This window comes from Arabidopsis lyrata, assembly GCF_000004255.2.
Source record: "Arabidopsis lyrata subsp. lyrata unplaced genomic scaffold ARALYscaffold_1, whole genome shotgun sequence".
In the NCBI taxonomy this organism is placed as follows: domain Eukaryota; kingdom Viridiplantae; phylum Streptophyta; class Magnoliopsida; order Brassicales; family Brassicaceae; genus Arabidopsis; species Arabidopsis lyrata.
Window position 1 is genome coordinate 16,639,646 of NW_003302555.1, and position 17,793 is coordinate 16,657,438.

Below are 17,793 nucleotides of genomic sequence, written 5' to 3' on the forward strand. Positions count from 1 at the left end.
CATTGGCAATGAGTGGAGTGGCTCATATCCCTTATATATTACTTAGGATCCCTTCCAACTTTCGATGTGGGACATTATGTCCTAATAGTCCGTACGAGAATCTCAGCTTACACAATTTATGTTTGATTGTGGTGAAGGCAAGATGAGTGAGCATCAGTATGATGCAAGGGACCTTCAAGATTTAAGTTCTCATATTGATCACTATATCAATAAGCTTAATTCCAGAATCAAGTTACTTATAAAAAATGGTGAGTGTTCTTACTTACCTCTCCGCTTCATACTTCAGTTGCGGGTGCGGCTCCTCTTGCTGTTGCGGGTGCTGATCTTCCTATGAATCAGAATCAGTATGAGCCGATTTAGCCTTATATCCCTACTGGTTTTAGTGATCATATTCAATATCAGAATATGAATTTGAGTCAAAATCAACAAGAGCCGGTTCAATACCAAGCTCTGGTTGATTTTAATAATCAGATTCAACATGGAATCTCTGATATGAATTTGAATCAGAATATGACTTTGGATACAAATCAGTATCCGTTTCAACATGAACCATGCATGAATATGCTGATGGAATATCCTCATCAAGATGTGGGTTATGTTGGTTTTACTGTCACCGGTCACATGCCTTCCACCACCACGAATGTTTATGTTCCTTACATCAATAATCATCTTTAATCAGAAGATGGAGACTTTTAAGTGATGTGTTTTAGTAGTTTGCATTTGTGTTTGTTCATTTCGAAAGACCAATATTTAATTATGTCTTTTTTCAATATAATTAATATTGTAAGAGTTAAAGGTTTTACCTTTAATTCAGTTCTATTTTTATGTATTAGGTAATGTATTTATGCGCCATAAAACCGTAAATTTCAATTATATTTGAAGAAGTTTGATCATAAATTTGTTTTTACTATTTTTTGTTCTTAAAATACATAACTAAATAGATCTGATTTTGTTTCAAAGAAAATCTTATTTTTGATATATTATTCGCAAAAACACTAATACTCTTCATAGCCATGACTATGGAAAATACTTATATGATAAAATTCAACTAAATCAAAATGTAAAATATGAATTAGTAACAGAAAATTTTGTGATTTTTTATGTTTGATATATTATTCGTAAAACATCAATATGCATAATCATTTTCAGATTATTAGCCTTCAAAATTTGATAATGAATCCTATTCAACTCTAATTTTTTGGTCATGTATATCTCTTTCTCAATCCATAATTTATTTATTTCTCACACGTACCTATATAAACGGACCATTATCTAGTTTCTTATAAAAGCGAGCAAATGAACACACTAAAAATGTAAAAACACTAGAAATTCACCCGCGGTACACCGCGGGGCTATTTTTTTATGAAATATATTATTTTAATATTTATGCTTTTGTAAATATTATAGGATATAGATTGAGTTGCTTTGAAATTTATTAAGATTGTCGCAGTTAAATATATTTGGAATATTTTTAATAAAAAGTATTATAGTTTGTTGAATGTATAAGAATGTTATTCGTTATTATGTCTAAATATGTGTATATTGTTAGTTAAGTTTTATTTTATATCTATTAGATTTTAAATTATTTATATTACTAAAAACATATCTTAATTTACTATGAATATCCAACACCAAAAATTGCATATTTATTGTATTTTATAACGGGTTCCACAGATCACAACATCTCATAATTTAGAGATCTCGAAACTTTGCTAAGCGTTGCAAAAAATTTTATGGGCCCAAATATTTAGAGATCCCATACGAATAAAATCCAACCAATGTAAGAAGCCCAAATTAGTAATAAAGCCCATTTGGCCGAGGAGACTAAACGATGGAGATCGTCACTGGTTTGGCACGGATAATCGCGGCGACAACAACAACAATGGCTTTCTCTCCTAATCCTCTCTCTCTAAGCGTCCTCGATCCTGCTTTTGAATCTTGGCTCCGAGATTCCAGCTACCTCGAGCTCCTCGATCACCGCACCTCTGCTGCAGCCGCCGCCGCTTCCTCCTCCGCCTCCGTTTCATCCTCAGCTGCCGCAACTTCTGCGGCGTCTGACGATGAACATCCATTACCGGTGGTTTCTTCGCTTCTCTTTTGTCTCGACGCGTCACTGTCTCTTCTCTTCTTACAATTAACCCTTTCTCCAAGCTCTCCGATGATTTTTCCGGAGATACGCCACCGTGGACCACCGGTTTCTTTGGCAATTGTGACTCTTATTCGTTTCCAACGTCTTCTCAGCAAGCGAGAATTAGAGTTCATGAGTAAATCAAACGATTCGCTAGGAATTACACTACGTTATTCATCGTCTTCTTCGCTTGTGCACTGTGAGGACCCATTACTCTTAATTGGATAAAGGCTAAAGCTTTAGACATTGTTTGATACAGTTAAAAAGTATGAATCTTGAAATTGGGTTGGAATTGAAGTGTTGAATTTTGGTGTTTGTAGATATCAAATGCATTGGTGAGATTGTTAGCAAGCTTAGCCCTTTGGGTGCTATTCAAATAGTGCAGTGCCAGATGGAAATTTGATCGTCACCCTTCCATGAGGAAATTCTCGATGCAGTCTCCAACAACTTTATTAATTTCTTGAATGTCCAGGTTTGACTCTGAGATAGCTTGATACCCAAAAGTTCTTGTCTTTTGTTTACAGTTTGAACAGCAACATCTTTAGAGACCTTGAGGAAACATGTCTGATTCCAATCCACTGGGTTCTTCACTACCAAGCGTCCTTCTTTTTTCGGAGAGGTAAAGACTTCCCAAGCTAATCTTGTTCTTCATGTAGGATTTTTATCTATATTTGAACATCAAACTCGTAAATTGTCTGTGAATAAGAGATTGGTATTGAAACAGATTTCTCTGTTGAATCTGAAACACAGTAGCTTCTTTTTTGGATTTGGTGATTTTAGTTGCTGTGAATGAGAGGTATTTATAGTGGTTTAAGAAGATAATAGGGATATGTGTGAGTGAGTAGAGAAAATCTTGTTGAGCAAGTATACAATCTTTAAGAAAATATCACAATTATGGAATAATGTAAAGGAATTAGAATTTAGGTAAGGAATATGCCAATTATCAATCGTCATTGTTACTCTCCTTATCACGAAAAATCTTACCATAAAAGATTGATCTATCCATAAGGGAAACAAAAGGCTTAAGTGAAGATTCGAGGAAGATTTGAGGAAGATATGCGGTAACAAAGTGACCCCCATATAGGTTTAATGCGAGATTTTGGTAACTGAATAATTAATGTCGTTTAAAATTTTTGTTTTTGGCTAAGATCCGATTGCCACAATTTCGGGTCAATTGGGAGCAAAAAACCCATCCAACCAATGGTATTCTTTGTAAATACTTCTCAACCCCAGGATTTATTTGCTAAAAGTCATCCAAAAATGTATATATAGATGGACTTAAATAATAAACACACAAGATGCTCTTTCTCTTTGGGTTTTCTCTTCCGCGGCCATGAGTTTTTGGCCGTGACCGGTGTCAGATGGCTTTTCTAGCGATGATGCCAGTCCTTTTTTTTAATCGCTGTCGTGTGTTTATGCCATGACCGGTGTCCGACGGCTTCTCTAGCACCATTACCGGTTCTGTGATGAAATTTCCAGCCGTCTGTTATAGTTTTTAGCACTCTTTTGGTTTTAATCTGCTCCGCAAGCTTGTTGGATTATGTATTTTGATAAGTTTCTTCTCCTCTCCTTGTTGGTTCTTTCTTTGGCCTTTATCGGTTCGATCCGCCACCTCCTTAGGGTTTGGTTTTGGTGTTGCCGTTTGCGCGGCTCTTGTTAGTTTCCTCCACCAGAAATTTCAACCAGATTTGATCGAAATTTGGTTTGATTTTGCCTCCCTTTGTACCGGATCTATGTCGTTTTTGTTCGACAATCAACAATCCGGCCTCGGCTGCTTTCGATGGTTTGTCTTTACCTCCTCTTTCGAGGCTCTGTCTTGCCATTTTAGGAAGTAATTTTCATCATTGTCGAAGTCTATCTATTACCAAGTGAGGAAAACAAAATTTGAAGATAAGATTTTGAAGATTCCAAGAAGATTTCAGTTTTCAAGTCTTTGAAAAGCATGATGACGAGAAGTTGTTAGAATTTTAGAAATTTCATAATCGTAGCATTTAGTTTTTCTTCTGCCGTCTCTGATACCGGATATGTGCAACCGGTTTGAGCTTTTGTTTCTTATGTACTGAGAGCAACAGCAATGGTGATCCTTAGAGGGCTCTAAGCCTAAGTTTTTAAAAATTAAAAGCCCAAATTTAAATCAAAACTGATCTAAAACGTAAGAAACAATCCTTGTTTTAGAGTTTTTTGGGCTGATAAGAGGCGCTGACGTGGCACCGAGATTGGTTCGTAAATGTGAGAAAACAAAAAAAAAATTCCTTTTCCGATTCATTTTATTCTCGAGACTCTCTCTCTTCTCCTTGTTTTCTAATTTCTCCGATGGCGAAATTGAGAGCAAATCGTGTTGTTCTTCATAATCCGGCGTCTAGGTCATCAAATTGGAAGAGAAAGGTGAAACAAAGTCGTAACCAATCATCCGTGATGATCAGCTCTACTGTCGGTGGTCACCAACATAAGTTCGGTGGACCAAATCAGTGCGTTCGGCAAATCAAATCGGATAGTTAGGCGATTCCATGCTCCAATCGCTTAATCACGGTATGAATCTAACTGTTTTATTTGTTACGGTATGATTAGATTAGTGTTATTAGATGTTATCGAAATTATGGTTTTTGAATTGAGATTTGATTTTGGGTTTATCGAAACTAGATGTTCTATGAGTTCTGTGACTACGGTTAAAACATTTGTTGGGTTTTCAAGAAAACTGAATACCTTATTCAACTTTGTTCAGTGTTAGTGATTGTTTATCTTAGAGTTATTGTCTTTCCATGATTTGGTTGCTTTGTTCTTGTATGTTGCTTTGCTTAATTAGCTATCACTTTTGTAGGTTTTCAGAGAAAATTTGCTATCCAAGGATTTTGTTAATATCCACACACCGAAACTCTTGGCCGGTAGTAGTGAAGGAGGTTCTGCTGTATTTAGGTTGGAATACCAAGGACAGCCTGCTTGTCTAGCTCAGTCTCCTCAGCTTCACAAGCAAATGACAATATGTGACTTGCTGTTAATAATCTAAATTCTACTCAAGTGTTTTCTAGTCTGTGACAGTACTAGTGCTAATATATCTCTTGTTTCTGCAGATAATGGACCTTGTGGACGAGTTATTTGTGTTTATATTCACTAGTTTGAATAATAAATGCAAAAAGGAACTTGAAGCTATTGGAAACAATACCCATTTAAACCTTTGAAGGTAAACCATATATATATCTGCAGTATCATGATGAGCAGCAAGGAGTAACAGAAACATAGTTTTCGTATCTTTTTGGATTCTGATAATTGGCGCTAATATGCATGCAGTTTCTTGAAAAGACATTGAGGTTAACGTTTGAAGAAGGGGTTCAAATTCTTAAGGTATGACTTGTATTTTTTTTGTATTCTATCGTTTTTCGAATGGACTATCAATAATAATTGTAATCTTGATGTGTTGACAGGAAGCTGGTGTGGAGATTGATCCTCTTGGCGATCTAAACACTGAATCTCAGAGAAAACTTGGCCAACTTGTACTGGAAAAGTAATCCATCACTTATTTTAGTTTTCAAAATGATTTAGTTATTTATCTTAGAGTTACAAAGTTGTTAATTTAATTTTTTTTTTTTTTTTTTTAAGAAACCCATTTAAGGATTCTACCATTGGACAAAGAAAATTTTAAGGATTCATAAGAAACTCTTAATTTTAAAATTGTCATAATTTATGATTAAAAAATGTTTAAGAGTTTTTTTAAGGATTCATCCATTGGGCTTGCTCTGAGGGCTTTATAATAAAATCCTTCAGTGAAATAATAAAAAAATAATAAACACACGTCTCAGCATACCCAAAAGATAAAAAACAAACAAACTATTAGCTTGTTTGGTGTTGAAAATTTGAAAACAACATAATTAAATATTAAAACTAAAAGTAAAAATAAAATAAAAGACAAGTTTTCAGTGCTCTCTTACATTAGGATCCTTCGAGTCAAGTTAAATTAATTCTAGGATCCTTAAAAAAGCCAACACTCTCGACGTGTTGATGTGCGATCAGAACAAGAGATTGACGGGAGCCGGCGGTCCTTTGGAATCCATAAGAGCGCCTAAACTCTTCACTGTCTCCAATTCCTAGGAGCCTAACTCTTCTTATGTTTTTTGTTTCAACAATGTAGTAGAAAATGTAGAAGGGTCGAAAATCGGATGACAACCTCTTTGGGGCCATAATGATCTCACCAGCCTTGTTGGTGCCTGGAAAACACATTTTACCACACTCAACGTCATCCCAACCAGAGGAGGGAAACACACACGTTTGCTTTGACCATTCATGTTTCTCGACGTCTTCTAGTATCCATAAATCAAAACTATGGAAACGATCATAAGGGTCTCTCACAATGGAAGCAAGCTTCCCTTTGTATTCTATGAATACTGCTTTCCTTCCCCATTGCACAACATCCTTAGGTGCATTGATAAAACTCAGTTTCTCAGATCTAACATCAAAACAAACCAAAACCATATCTTTAGTTTGGGTTAACCAAGCAACATAGTAGAGAAAACCGTTGACGCATATATTTGTTTGAGTCGCCCTATAAGTATAAGGTAAAGGGGTATCTTTAATGTGTCTCCATACTTCACCATCTCCCAATGTTAATACCTTGTGCTGCAGATGACCATTAGAATCATACCTAGTTCTATTCCAGGATAATACTTTGTATTGATCATCAATGGGATCGTATCCCACGAAAGCAGTGGTAGCGGGTAACTTAACGAATTGCTCCGTGCTAGGGTTACACATCAACCACTTATGGTCTGCTCTAACAGCGAGAATGCCATGGAAAGAAGCCAAATATGAGAAGCCACTAAAGCTGCAGTTGGGAATTGCCATCTCGAAGTTGGGTAGCAAAGAAGAAGAGTCATCTCCGTCATCGTGGGAAAACAAGAAGAAGAAGGTAAGTTTCTCCGCAGGCTTGCCGAATACACTGTTACTCAAAGCGACTATAAACCGCGATTGCTTCGAGGATATAGAGTAGAAGGAATTAATGAACCCTCGGCTTCGGATGATGGAAGACCATATCTTTGACACGCGTCGCAACTTCATAAGAGACTTGGCAGGCAATCTAGCTAATATAACCATCTTTAAATCAAGAGGGAGCGAATCTAAGTCTAACTTACAAGGGTTTGTGTCTTTCTCATTTTCCTCCTCGTTTTCGTTATAACAATCTCGCTCCTTACGTTTCATGGCGCCTCCTAAATAAACCCTAGATTTGATTAGGCAAATGACTTTATTTGTTGTGGCTCTTCATTACAGACTTCGCAAGCAAATCTAGTCACTGTAGCGATATTGGACCTAACTTACTTCGGCTGCTACAAAACCATTTCCTTGCGTTTCACTTTTCTGGAGGTTCCTGACGAAGCCCTAGATATTCTTTTCTCAAATGTTTTTTTTTTTTCCCTCTCTCAGCCATTGAACGTCAAATGGGCCTAATGAGGCCCATAACGCAAGTAAACGTCGTCGTTTTCAATTGAAACTAACGGCGAAGATACCTCGCCGTTATACAATCGGAGAAAGTTACAATCTCTTATTCCGAGAATGGTTCAGCCGCGATTCGTCCGTCCGACGAAATCATCGCCTTCCTCCAATTCCGGAGAATCAAATTCATCCAATCTATACGTCGCCAATTGTGGACCGGCGGTTGGACTATCACACGACGCAATCGCGGCGGTGTTCGCTGCATACGGTAAAGTAAACGGCGTCTACGCGGCTGACGATAGCGGCGTTCGTATTATTATCTCTTTCGCAGATCCTTGTTCGGCGAAATCAGCTTTAGAAGCTTTGAATGGTCGACCATGTCCTGACCTTAAAGGACGGTCTTTGCATATTCGATATTCAGTTCTTCAATTACCTTCCGAGGTACATAACGGATCGTGATTGGTATTTCTATAATCTATGGTTTCAAAGTTTTGATCTTTATGTTTCAAAGTTTTGATCTCTACCAAAAGACAGAAACTTTATGTTTGTTTGCTATCTGCTTGCAATGAGCCTTGTTATGTTTTTTGTGTAGACGCAGGTGAATGATTGTGTTCCAGTGTCTTTGGTTGATTCAGAGTTGAATATCCCAGGGCTTTTCTTGTTACCTGATTTTGTTAGTGTGGAAGAAGAACAGGTACATGGTATTGTGTAATGTGCTTATGTTGTGTAGGCATTTGATTTCTTTTTTTACCGCTTTTGTTACTTATTGTTTTATGTCTTTATTAGCAATTGCTTGCAGCTGTTGATGCTCGACCTTGGATTGGTCTTGCTAAACGGCGTGTTCAACACTATGGATATGAGTTTTGTTATGGGACAAGAAATGTTGATACCAAGAAGCGTCTTGGCGAGCTTCCGTCGTTTGTTTCTCCTATACTTGAAAGAATGTCGTTGTTCCCGAACTTCGACATTAACTCAGCAAGCTTGGATTTGGACCAATTAACGGTACATCATCGATACTAGATTCTGTTAAAATGTTTGCTAATTACGTAAGGCTGAGGGATTCTAGTGAATAATATGTTTTAGGTAAATGAGTACCCATCTGGTGTGGGTTTGTCGCCTCACATTGACACACATTCAGCATTTGAAGATTGCATCTTCAGCCTTTCTTTAGCTGGTCCTTGTATTATGGAATTCAGAAGATACTCTGTTTCCACATGGAAAGCCTCATCTGCTGATGCAGAGAAGTCGGGTGACTCCTCTTGCATCAGAAAGGCCTTATATCTTCCTCCTCGGTCCATGCTCTTATTATCCGGTGAAGCACGCTATGCTTGGAATCACTACATTCCACATCACAAGGTTGGTATTCTTATCACCGAAATACTCTGTATTTTCTTCATTGCAATCCCTCCTTCGCTCTCACCAGGATAACTCCTACTGCATTCTCTTCCAATTGCTAACTGTTGTACTGTCCTCTAATAGATTGACGTGGTGAAGGAGAAAGCGATCAGAAGAAGTTCCAGAAGGGTATCTTTCACATTACGGAAGGTAAAACATAGTTTCACGGCAATCTTGTATATGCTTCTTGAGGCGTATTGAGAGACAAACTTCTTGCAGGTGAGAAATCTTCCTTGCAGGTGTAAGTATCCACAATACTGTGACTCTCAGCAACAAATGTAACTGAAGAAGAGGAGAAAAATGAAATAAAGAATATTTTAGGTAGAGACAAAATGCATATGGAGAAGAAAAAGAAGAACCATTTTTGTAGCTGTTTACTCTTAATTATTAAACTAGATTTTGATGATAAACATTGTTACATTTGTTCTGGTCCGGTCAAAATTATGTTTTCATGTAAGAAAAAGAAACAACCTTCCTGAAATATCCTTCTCATTTGTTGTATTTATAATAAGCTGAACAGATTAAATGAAAACTATATCATAAATATTGAAAAGAATATAATTCTAGAGTTTACAATAAGCTGAACAAATTTTCTCTTTCTTTTTTGATATCGTGGAGAGTTTCTTGACCAAGAATTCATTACATTCAGCGACCTTGAATATGTGACAAATACCAAACACGGCGATGCTGTTAATAGACTAAAATGTGATTGCGTTGGAATAATGGCAGCTTTCAAGATCTTTAAGCTGTTTAATCATGCTGTTATCATTGCAAACACTTATATTCTTCAATAAAAATTCTTCTTCCTTACCTTCTCTCCTTGGTGCAACCCTCCTTCGTAATCACCACCTCCAAATACCTTGATACATTATTAAGTTTTTCCATAAAAGATGTGATCATATTGTTTTGTTATCAGTTTGCTTGTTGAACAGTGTGCTTCTCATGATAGATAGCTGCTTGAGGCTACACTCACGCACCAATGAGAATGCTCTCTCCTCAGATATATCTTCGTTCAGCGTATTCGAATGAAGAGATAGTCATGCTCAGCGTATTAATTCGAATGTTATAATAAAATTATTTACTTGTATAAAATCTCCGGAAATAGTAATTTAATTATAGGATATCAAGATAGGAATATTAGTTAATCTTACTAGGAAAACCTGCGAGGAAGACATTATTTAGTATAATTTTGTTCTACCTAGCTAAGCTCGACAAGAATCAGTTGAACGGTCCTTAGATAATTGCAAGTGGATCAAGTTGGTTTTTACGCAAAGGAGCTGCATCATACAGTATCGAGTTCTATTCAATGGTCTTCAAGTGAAGAAACGACATTGGTGGTCAAGAGTGAAGTTGCAACATTATGTCGTCAAAGGCTTGGACATAGGGAATTAGGGATACTAGAGCTCGATAATATTGTATGATGCAGCCGATAAGGTTTTGGGTTTGCCCAAGTTTGATGTGGGTAAGAAAGGATGTGAGAGCTACATTGTGAGCAAGCACAATATTCATATCCCAAAGGAAAAAAAAACAAGAGCAGTTTGATGTTAGCATCCAGTAACAAAATCAGAAGTTAGGACGATTTCTTTATGATTTTTTTCCTTTGTCGTTATAATACAAAATTTATCAAGCACCGCAAAAGTAATTCAGATTCAAATATCTTAGATATGAATAAAAAATATATCAATATACTAGAATATGATTTCTCTCCAATTGAACACAAAACTTGATGGGAAAAATAGTGATGATCGGATTATGAATCTTTTAGCGACTAACATAGAAAGAAAGATCATCGTCAAAAATATTTGATGTACGGTAGATGAATTTCAAAGATATTATTTTGGTGTATTTCGGATGAATCTATAGAAAATATCGGATATATAATGGTCCAATGATGACTATCATATTCGTAGAAGATATATTGTTTTCATTTGTGGTGGATGATTCTCTGTGATGGTATATGATTTATTAGGGTAGTAGATGATTAATTTTTTACAAATAAATTAATAAATTCAAAATTTTCTATCAACCCAATATTTAATATTTTAATATTTTTTAAATATTAAATTTGTCCTCTCCTCTCATCTCTTCGTTAACATTAAAACTTAAAAGTACTCATTTATCAAATTATAACTTTAAAAACAATATCTTCTATCAACTAAATATTTTATATATTAATTTGTTTAATAGAGCAAATGTTTCCTCTAATCTCTTCATTAACATTAAAAGTACTCATTTCTCAAATTATATTCCATTTATTTTAATTCCCTCGTCCAACCTCCAATGGCATCATGGGAGAACGGCCTATTCCCCCCTGAACTATGTTGCTTTATCGCTTACATACACAAAACTTTAGTCTGTGCCTAAACCATCATGAACTTCAATATAATTTGAATTTTCAACACAAACTTTAAAAATCCGGTGGAAACCCTCAAATTGCTAGACGGTGTTACTGTTCCGTTAACGGATGCTGACGAGGACGACACGTGAGCGTTTAAAACGACTGCGTTTTGTCATACGTGGACTCTCATTAGACACAGAGACAAAACGGCGTCGTTTTGATTTGAGCAAAACGACGTCGTTTTGTAATTTGGGGCTTTTAGTCGACTTAGGGTTCATCTTCTTCCCTTTCTCGAGCCAAAATCAGAAATTGAGAGGAAAGACAGAGTGAGACGAAGAGTGAGACGAAGATTGAGACGAAAGAAGATTTGAGATTGAAGATACGGTATATGGGTGCTTCGATTCGAGAAATCTGAGAACAAAAAACAAGATTTTTCTCCGATAATGAGGTTAGTCGAGTTTCCATATCTTTCAATCCCAGATCTTTCATATTCACTTCCTTTAGGTTACGAAATTGGATGGATTGCGTTATACATTCTTAGATTTACATAAACATTGTGTCAATTTGAAGATTAAATTGATTAGCTAGTAAATTTATTTATTGTCCTCCATGTGTTCGACGAAATGCTTAAACGAGTTCTTATGTTTTTTTTTTTTGGACATTTGATGCAGTTCTGAAGAGGAGATTGTTGCAAGTTTTGCTTGCTACCACAGTGGAAAATTTGAAAATGTTTCAGGACAGATTTTTTACGAAGGTGGTGGTGTTCGGTACGTTGAATCAAAGCCAAGTGAGTTGTTTACACAGTTAATGAATCAGCTTCCGGTGAGTTTGTATGGGCATAAAGTTTGGTATAAACTGCCTTATGATAGATTTGAGGAGAGGAAATCAATCTCTAATGGTGATGAAAATTTTAAGAGAATGTGTTTGGCTGCAATGTGGACGAAAGCTGTTGATATCTTTTTGGAGCCTGAAGATGTGGAGCCTGAACGTGTGGAGCTTGAAGGTGATGAAGAGGATAATGCTAACAGAGAAGAGCAAGAAGTCCACGAAGAAGCAAGAGATGAATGTGGACAGTTTGATGAAGAAATAAGAGTGGAAAGAAATGTGGCTGCCTTTGTTGATGTAGATGACGAGTATGATGAGTATGCGACACCCGTGGAGTCAGATTGTGAAGTTGATGGTGATGATGGTTTTAAGAGATACATCAAAGGTAGTGGTGAGCTGAAGTATAAACAAGTCTTCGATAGTATAGATGACTTCAAAAAAGCAGTTGTGGAGTATGTGTTGAAGTCAGGAAGGAATATCAAGTATACGAGATGGGAGAGCACAAAATCAGAACTTAGATGTGCTAGTGGATGTCATTCTGAGAAAGGAGCTGAAGAAGAAGAAAATGAGGAGACTGCAAAAGATAAACCAGACACTGAAAGAGAGAATTTAGAGACTGGAAGAGAGAGTCCAGAAACTGCAAAAAAAAATCCAGCGGAGGAGGAAGAAGAGCATCAGCCATGTTTATGGAGGATCTATTGTGCTTATGAGACAACAGTGGAGAAGTATGTGGTTAAAACATTCAATGATGACCACAATTGTGTGAATACTGGGTATAGCAAGATACTTACTCAAGAAGTTATTGCTAGGCTGTTTGTGAATGATGTGAGAGATAATCCGCAGTTGATGCCTAAAAACATCAGACAAGAAATCCAGAAGCGTTGGAGCTTAATTGCATCTACTGATCAGTGCAGAAAGGCAAAAGCAAGAGCTTTGGAGATGATTCAAGAGGAGCATGATGAGCAATACTCAAGACTCAAAGATTACCGCCTTGAGCTATTAAGGTAAGATCAATCACTGATTCTTACATTGTTCTGATTTTTTGTTTAAATTAACATGGTTTGCATTAATGTTTTCTTTGTTTTGCTAGTACAAATGCAGGTTCTTTTTGAAGGAAGGTTTTTGGTAGTGAAGGTGCTCTGAAAGTTTTTATAAGAGCATTTAGGGGATTCGGATAATATTTTGGTTATGTATCATTGTATCTTTAGGATTAATGTTATGTTGACTTATGGATTAAGGTTTTTGTAACCAAATGATAATCCTGTTTTCAAATTATGGTTAAGTCAATTTCTTTTGAGCATTGTTAGTGCATAATTTTCCATTACATAAAACAATGTCTGACTAACACATAAAGAAGAACCAGAATCATAATCACTAACACATAAAGAAGAACCAGAATCATAATCACTAACACACAAACACATAAACAAGAACCATCAACACTACACACACAAGAATGTTCTTCAAACCACGCAATTCCATCTTGCAGCCTTGAATCTCCTTCTCTAAACCCCGCAGCTCCTTCTCAAAACCGCATACAACAGCTTCACATGAACGAGTCTCCATTGCAAGAGTTTCCATCTCAGATTCTAAAGCTTGTAAACCTTTTTGTAATGTCAAGGAAGCTCTTTCAAGTTCATCAATCTTTGGAATTATGTCTTCCATCTCTTCAACCATTGTTTCATCTGTCCACTTAAACAAGTGACCACGACCATTCTGCAACATACAAAAACACAATTCAGACATTTCTTATAATTTAAGCTCACTTACACTACAATAGCATTACCTCCTCTCCATATCGACAAGCATAAAAGAGCCTCCCTGGATTTTTAATAGTCTTTGATGTCCTCAAAACTACATCCTCTCCACATCTACATCGACTTGGAATCCCTCTTCCTTTATCACCCATCTTCGTCTCACTTTGTCTTTCCTCTCAATTTCTGATTTTGGCTCGAGAAAGGGAAGAAGATGAACCCTAAGTCGACTAAAAGCCCCAAATTACAAAACGACGTCGTTTTGCTCAAATCAAAACGACGCCGTTTTGTCTCTGTGTCTAATGAGAGTCCACGTATGACAAAACGCAGTCGTTTTAAACGCTCACGTGTCGTCCTCGTCAGCATCCGTTAACGGAACAGTAACACCGTCTAGCAATTTGAGGGTTTCCACCGGATTTTTAAAGTTTGTGTTGAAAATTCAAATTATATTGAAGTTCATGATGGTTTAGGCACAGACTAAAGTTTTGTGTATGTAAGCGATAAAGCAACATAGTTCAGGGGGGAATAGGCCGTTCTCCCATAGCATTTAACTCGTTTGATCTCTACTCAAATTTTTTATAATTGTTTTGGACTTCTTCCAGTCTAGATATTTGATAGAATATGTATGTATTTGCATTCGAGAAATCTGTTGAATATGATAGAAACACATGCATATAATAAATAAAAGAACCACGTCAATCGCAAATATGACAAACACATGCATATAATAAATAAAGAGCCACATACATCGCAAATATGACAAACACATGCATTATGCATATAATAGATAAATAGCCACCCACATACATCGCAAATATGAAAAACACATGCATATAATAATAAATAAAGAGCTACGTGCATCGCAAACTAAACCACAACGTAAGAAAACAGTGAAGGTATGTTTGTAACTGGTTGTTAGACTCAAGATGATGGCACAGCTCAAGAGGTGATATGATAACAGGACGTCTGTGTGACACAAGAGTTTTATGCAGACAACAACAGAGGTATTGAAACATCTGTGTGACGCAAGAGTATCAACAGAAAGTATAAGAGTTGTGTTCCACAGGCAGCAGTTGTGTAACACAACAGGAGAACTGAACGCAGGAAGAATAAAGTTGGGAATGAATATGACGTGGCGTGATTCTATTGGAGACGTGATGTTTCCTTTAGTGGTGGCTCGGATACTTTCGAATCAAGGAAAAAAGATTGCGAGAATATTTGGAACTTAGGGTTTTGTCTTGATATATACTACAAGAAAACACGTCATTAGCGACGTTATTCAGCGACTGATAAATTAGTCGCTGAATTTGAGGACTGAATTGCGACATTTAGGCGACTGAATGTTGCCTAAACAACATTAGTCGCTAATCCGTCTGCATTTGGCGACGGATAACAATAGTCGTTGTATAGTAGCCAAATTAGGCGACTAAGTAGCTTCTAAATATTTAGTCTACAAACTGGGCTACTAATTAGCTACTTTATAGCGACTATAATTTCTAATTGGGCCTTTTAATTGGTCTCGGTCCATTAGATTTACTGCGTTGGCCCATAGTATAAATTCCCTTCTTTTAGGTCTAATCGATGGCTCCTCATGTTCGTGGTGGAAGAGGAAGCGGAAGAGGGAAGAGGGGACCGAAGTCTCCGGTGAAGCGACCCACTGTCGTCCCTACTCGACCCACATCTTCCGGTGTGTCGAGTCGAAGACCAAGGAGCCTTCTGTCGCAGTATGAGTTCACGCCGGCGAACCCTGAAGATCCAAATCATGGGACTGAGCATCCGCCGAATCGTCAGCCTTCACCGCAACTGAGTCTAAGAGACTATCCACCTCCGCTGCAGCTTTTCCAGTCGGGCGAAGGATCTCAGCATGCAGCTGGTGGATCTCCTCGGGGCTCTGGAACGACTCCGTTTCGAGCATCTGTCTCCTCTGTTCATCGTTTAGCATCCGGATCTCCCCGTGCCTCTCAGTCTCCAGCTCCAGTTCAGCCTCCAGCGCCGGTTCCTTCTCCAGTGGTTAATCAACAACGACCACCAAGAGCCTCTCTGTCTGGTCACAGTTCTCAAGCTCAGAACGTTGAAGAAGAAGAAGCTGCATCGGATGAAGAAGCTGATGATGAAACTACATCGGAGGATGAAGGTTTGAGGGATTCAACACTTCCAGAAGATGTCCTCGCGACTTTACATGATACGCTTCTCATCCCAGGCCGTGAGCTCTATACTACTCTCATCTCTCCGACTTTAGAGCCTGGGACGACATGGTAAGGATTTTGAATGTTTATAGGATTGTTTGTATAGAATTGTGTATAGGATTGTCTAGAATTGTGTATAGGATTAGGTATGGTTTAGGTCTGTTTGTGTTAAGGTATGGTTTGTGTATAGGTTTAGGTATGGTTTAGGTCTGTTTGTGTATAGGTTCTGGTTCTTGTTTAGGGTTTAGGTATGGTTCTGGTTCTTGTTTAGGGTTTAGGTATGGTTCTGTTTAGGTATAGTTTGTGAAGAGGTTTAGGTCTGTTTGTATTCTTGTGTATAGATTGTAAGTTTGTTTAGGTATAGTTTGTATTCTTGTGTTGTATTCTTCTGTTTGTATTCTTGTGTATAGATTGTAAGTTTGTTTATTTGATTGTAGGTTTGGTAAGGATAAGGGTAAGCTGACCCGGAAGGTCACCAAGTGTTTTACTAACAAGTTTGATGGACCATACTACAATTGGAGTTGTGTGCCAATTGGAAGAAGAGAAAGATACTTTCTTGAATTCGCTGTAAGCTTCTATCCCTCTTCTACTACTGTATTTTCATATTGTATTTTGATAACTAACATCTGCTTCACTGTCCTCTTGTTTTGGTAGAAAACACACACCTGGCATCCCTCAGTTACAGGTGTGGTTGAAGCCAAGTTCTACAAGATCATTGCACTGCGTATGAAAGACATGGTTAGTAAGGCAGGGTCAAAAAGCCCAAGAGTGAGGCCGTATTGGATTGAGAAAACTCTGTGGAGAGAGATGTGTAAGTATTGGGATACTGAAGAAGCCCAAGCCAAGAGTTCAACCACATCAGCAGCTAGGATGTCTGACCGTAATGGTCTTGGTCCTCGCAAGCATATTTCTGGTCCAAAGTCCTTTTTACAAGTGGAGCAAGAGATGGTAAGTTACATGTCTGTTTTAAATACTTGTTTTGTTTATTACTCGCTGACATCTCTGTTACTATATTTCAGGAAGTTGAATTGGGAAGACCTCCTACTATTGGAGAAGTGTTCATCAGAACTCATACCAAGAAGGATGGGACATTTGTGGATAGGATGGCGCAGGAAATCCATCAGGCATATCTCAAGAACAAGGCAGCTAAGTTGGCTGCCCTGCAAGAGAATGATGAACAGGATGATGGTAATTCGCGTCAGTCTGAGCTGTCTCAGGAGGAGGATGATGAGATATTTCTTCAGGTAGTAGTCTTATCTTTTGCTCTGTAGTCTACTTTTATCTGTTAAGCACTAATGTTTTTACTTTGTTTTGCAGTCTACTGTCACAAATGATAGAGGAGATTACTTTGGAATTGGCAGCTTAGGGGTTTACATCAACGGGAAGCGCAAGTACGCAGGAAGCAGTTCTTCTTTCACAACCCTGCAGTCACAGCTTGAGGATGCTAACCGCAAGATAGAGGAACAAGCAGCTCTACAAGCAGCACGTGAAGCAGAGGCATTGCGGGTCGCAGCATCACAAGCAGCTGAGATCAAGCATTTGTCGATGGTGAAGAAGTACCTGAGTGAAACTGACCCTAATTTCCTGGCCTTCCTCAATTCCCAATCAACTCCTGCTGCGGATGATCATTCAGAGGTCCAACCAAATCCAACTCCTGCTGCTAATGCTGATGGTACTACTCCTGCTACTTAGCTTTCTCTCCTCTTAACTCAAAAACTTGAACTTGATCTTTTGGTCTTGTACTTATGG

General features: G+C 37.6%; 6 protein-coding genes and 1 long non-coding RNA gene across 9 annotated transcripts in view; 5 read left to right on the forward strand and 2 right to left on the reverse strand.

Moving 5' to 3' along the window:
- Positions 1 to 759, forward strand: part of LOC9329899 (agamous-like MADS-box protein AGL92) — a 1,357-nt gene extending 598 nt beyond the window's left edge. The window contains 2 exon segments of the mRNA XM_002891087.2: positions 89 to 268; positions 271 to 759. Coding sequence (XP_002891133.2) covers positions 89 to 268; positions 271 to 675 — 585 coding nt within the window. The 3' untranslated portion in view covers positions 676 to 759.
- A 1,072-nt stretch (positions 760 to 1,831) lies between these two features.
- LOC9327196 lies at positions 1,832 to 2,754 on the forward strand. Its single transcript, XM_002891088.2, has 2 exons — positions 1,832 to 2,327; positions 2,449 to 2,754. Exons 1-2 carry the CDS (start codon positions 1,832 to 1,834, stop codon positions 2,529 to 2,531), a joined length of 579 nt encoding a protein of 192 aa, XP_002891134.1. The 3' UTR covers positions 2,532 to 2,754.
- A 652-nt stretch (positions 2,755 to 3,406) lies between these two features.
- On the forward strand, positions 3,407 to 5,691 carry LOC9329900. The gene is made up of 5 exons (XR_002329466.1): positions 3,407 to 4,657; positions 4,947 to 5,119; positions 5,197 to 5,306; positions 5,414 to 5,467; positions 5,548 to 5,691. It is a non-coding gene; the product is annotated as an uncharacterized LOC9329900 (long non-coding RNA).
- A 321-nt stretch (positions 5,692 to 6,012) lies between these two features.
- On the reverse strand, positions 6,013 to 7,515 carry LOC9327198 (putative F-box protein At1g32660). 2 transcript variants are annotated; one of them, XM_021015249.1, is made up of 4 exons: positions 7,245 to 7,515; positions 6,762 to 6,857; positions 6,470 to 6,566; positions 6,130 to 6,207 (listed from the first exon to the last, which is right to left on the reverse strand). In XM_021015249.1, exons 1-4 carry the CDS (start codon positions 7,313 to 7,315, stop codon positions 6,130 to 6,132), a joined length of 342 nt encoding a protein of 113 aa, XP_020870908.1. In that variant the 5' UTR covers positions 7,316 to 7,515. The 2 variants fall into 2 exon arrangements, with proteins under 2 accessions (XP_020870907.1, XP_020870908.1); XM_021015248.1 differs by having other exon boundaries at positions 6,013 to 7,513.
- Positions 7,516 to 7,536: 21 nt separating this feature from the next.
- Positions 7,537 to 9,455, forward strand: LOC9329901 (alkylated DNA repair protein alkB homolog 8). Of its 2 annotated transcripts, none has more exons than XM_021015252.1 (6): positions 7,537 to 7,987; positions 8,145 to 8,240; positions 8,333 to 8,548; positions 8,630 to 8,902; positions 9,026 to 9,091; positions 9,161 to 9,455. In XM_021015252.1, the coding sequence occupies exons 1-6, from the start codon at positions 7,667 to 7,669 to the stop codon at positions 9,221 to 9,223; spliced, it is 1,035 nt and encodes a 344-aa protein (XP_020870911.1). In that variant the 5' UTR covers positions 7,537 to 7,666; the 3' UTR covers positions 9,224 to 9,455. The 2 variants fall into 2 exon arrangements, with proteins under 2 accessions (XP_020870911.1, XP_020870909.1); XM_021015250.1 differs by having other exon boundaries at positions 7,539 to 7,987; positions 8,139 to 8,240.
- A 4,056-nt stretch (positions 9,456 to 13,511) lies between these two features.
- LOC9327199 (uncharacterized protein At4g04775) lies at positions 13,512 to 14,013 on the reverse strand. Its single transcript, XM_002893794.2, has 2 exons — positions 13,891 to 14,013; positions 13,512 to 13,820 (listed from the first exon to the last, which is right to left on the reverse strand). Exons 1-2 carry the CDS (start codon positions 14,011 to 14,013, stop codon positions 13,512 to 13,514), a joined length of 432 nt encoding a protein of 143 aa, XP_002893840.2.
- Positions 14,014 to 15,439: 1,426 nt separating this feature from the next.
- On the forward strand, positions 15,440 to 16,936 carry LOC110224414 (CASP-like protein 4U1). Its single transcript, XM_021010470.1, has 2 exons — positions 15,440 to 16,113; positions 16,482 to 16,936. The coding sequence occupies exons 1-2, from the start codon at positions 15,440 to 15,442 to the stop codon at positions 16,696 to 16,698; spliced, it is 891 nt and encodes a 296-aa protein (XP_020866129.1). The 3' UTR covers positions 16,699 to 16,936.
- Positions 16,937 to 17,793: the final 857 nt, after the last annotated feature.

Excerpts from the sequence above, each read along its gene's own strand:
- LOC9327196 (XM_002891088.2), top strand. The coding sequence starts at position 1,832 with ATGGAGATCGTCACTGGTTTGGCACGGATAATCGCGGCGACAACAACA. Across the intron at positions 2,328-2,448 it reads GTCTTCTTCGCTTGTGCACT|ATATCAAATGCATTGGTGAG; the intron begins GTGAGGACCCAT and ends TGGTGTTTGTAG.
- LOC9327198 (XM_021015248.1), bottom strand. The coding sequence starts at position 7,315 with ATGAAACGTAAGGAGCGAGATTGTTATAACGAAAACGAGGAGGAAAAT.
- LOC9329901 (XM_021015250.1), top strand. The coding sequence starts at position 7,667 with ATGGTTCAGCCGCGATTCGTCCGTCCGACGAAATCATCGCCTTCCTCC. Across the intron at positions 8,241-8,332 it reads TTAGTGTGGAAGAAGAACAG|CAATTGCTTGCAGCTGTTGA; the intron begins GTACATGGTATT and ends TGTCTTTATTAG. Across the intron at positions 8,903-9,025 it reads ACTACATTCCACATCACAAG|ATTGACGTGGTGAAGGAGAA; the intron begins GTTGGTATTCTT and ends GTCCTCTAATAG.
- LOC9327199 (XM_002893794.2), bottom strand. The coding sequence starts at position 14,013 with ATGGGTGATAAAGGAAGAGGGATTCCAAGTCGATGTAGATGTGGAGAG. Across the intron at positions 13,821-13,890 it reads CTTGTCGATATGGAGAGGAG|AATGGTCGTGGTCACTTGTT; the intron begins GTAATGCTATTG and ends TGTATGTTGCAG.
- LOC110224414 (XM_021010470.1), top strand. The coding sequence starts at position 15,440 with ATGGCTCCTCATGTTCGTGGTGGAAGAGGAAGCGGAAGAGGGAAGAGG. Across the intron at positions 16,114-16,481 it reads TTAGAGCCTGGGACGACATG|GTTTGGTAAGGATAAGGGTA; the intron begins GTAAGGATTTTG and ends ATTTGATTGTAG.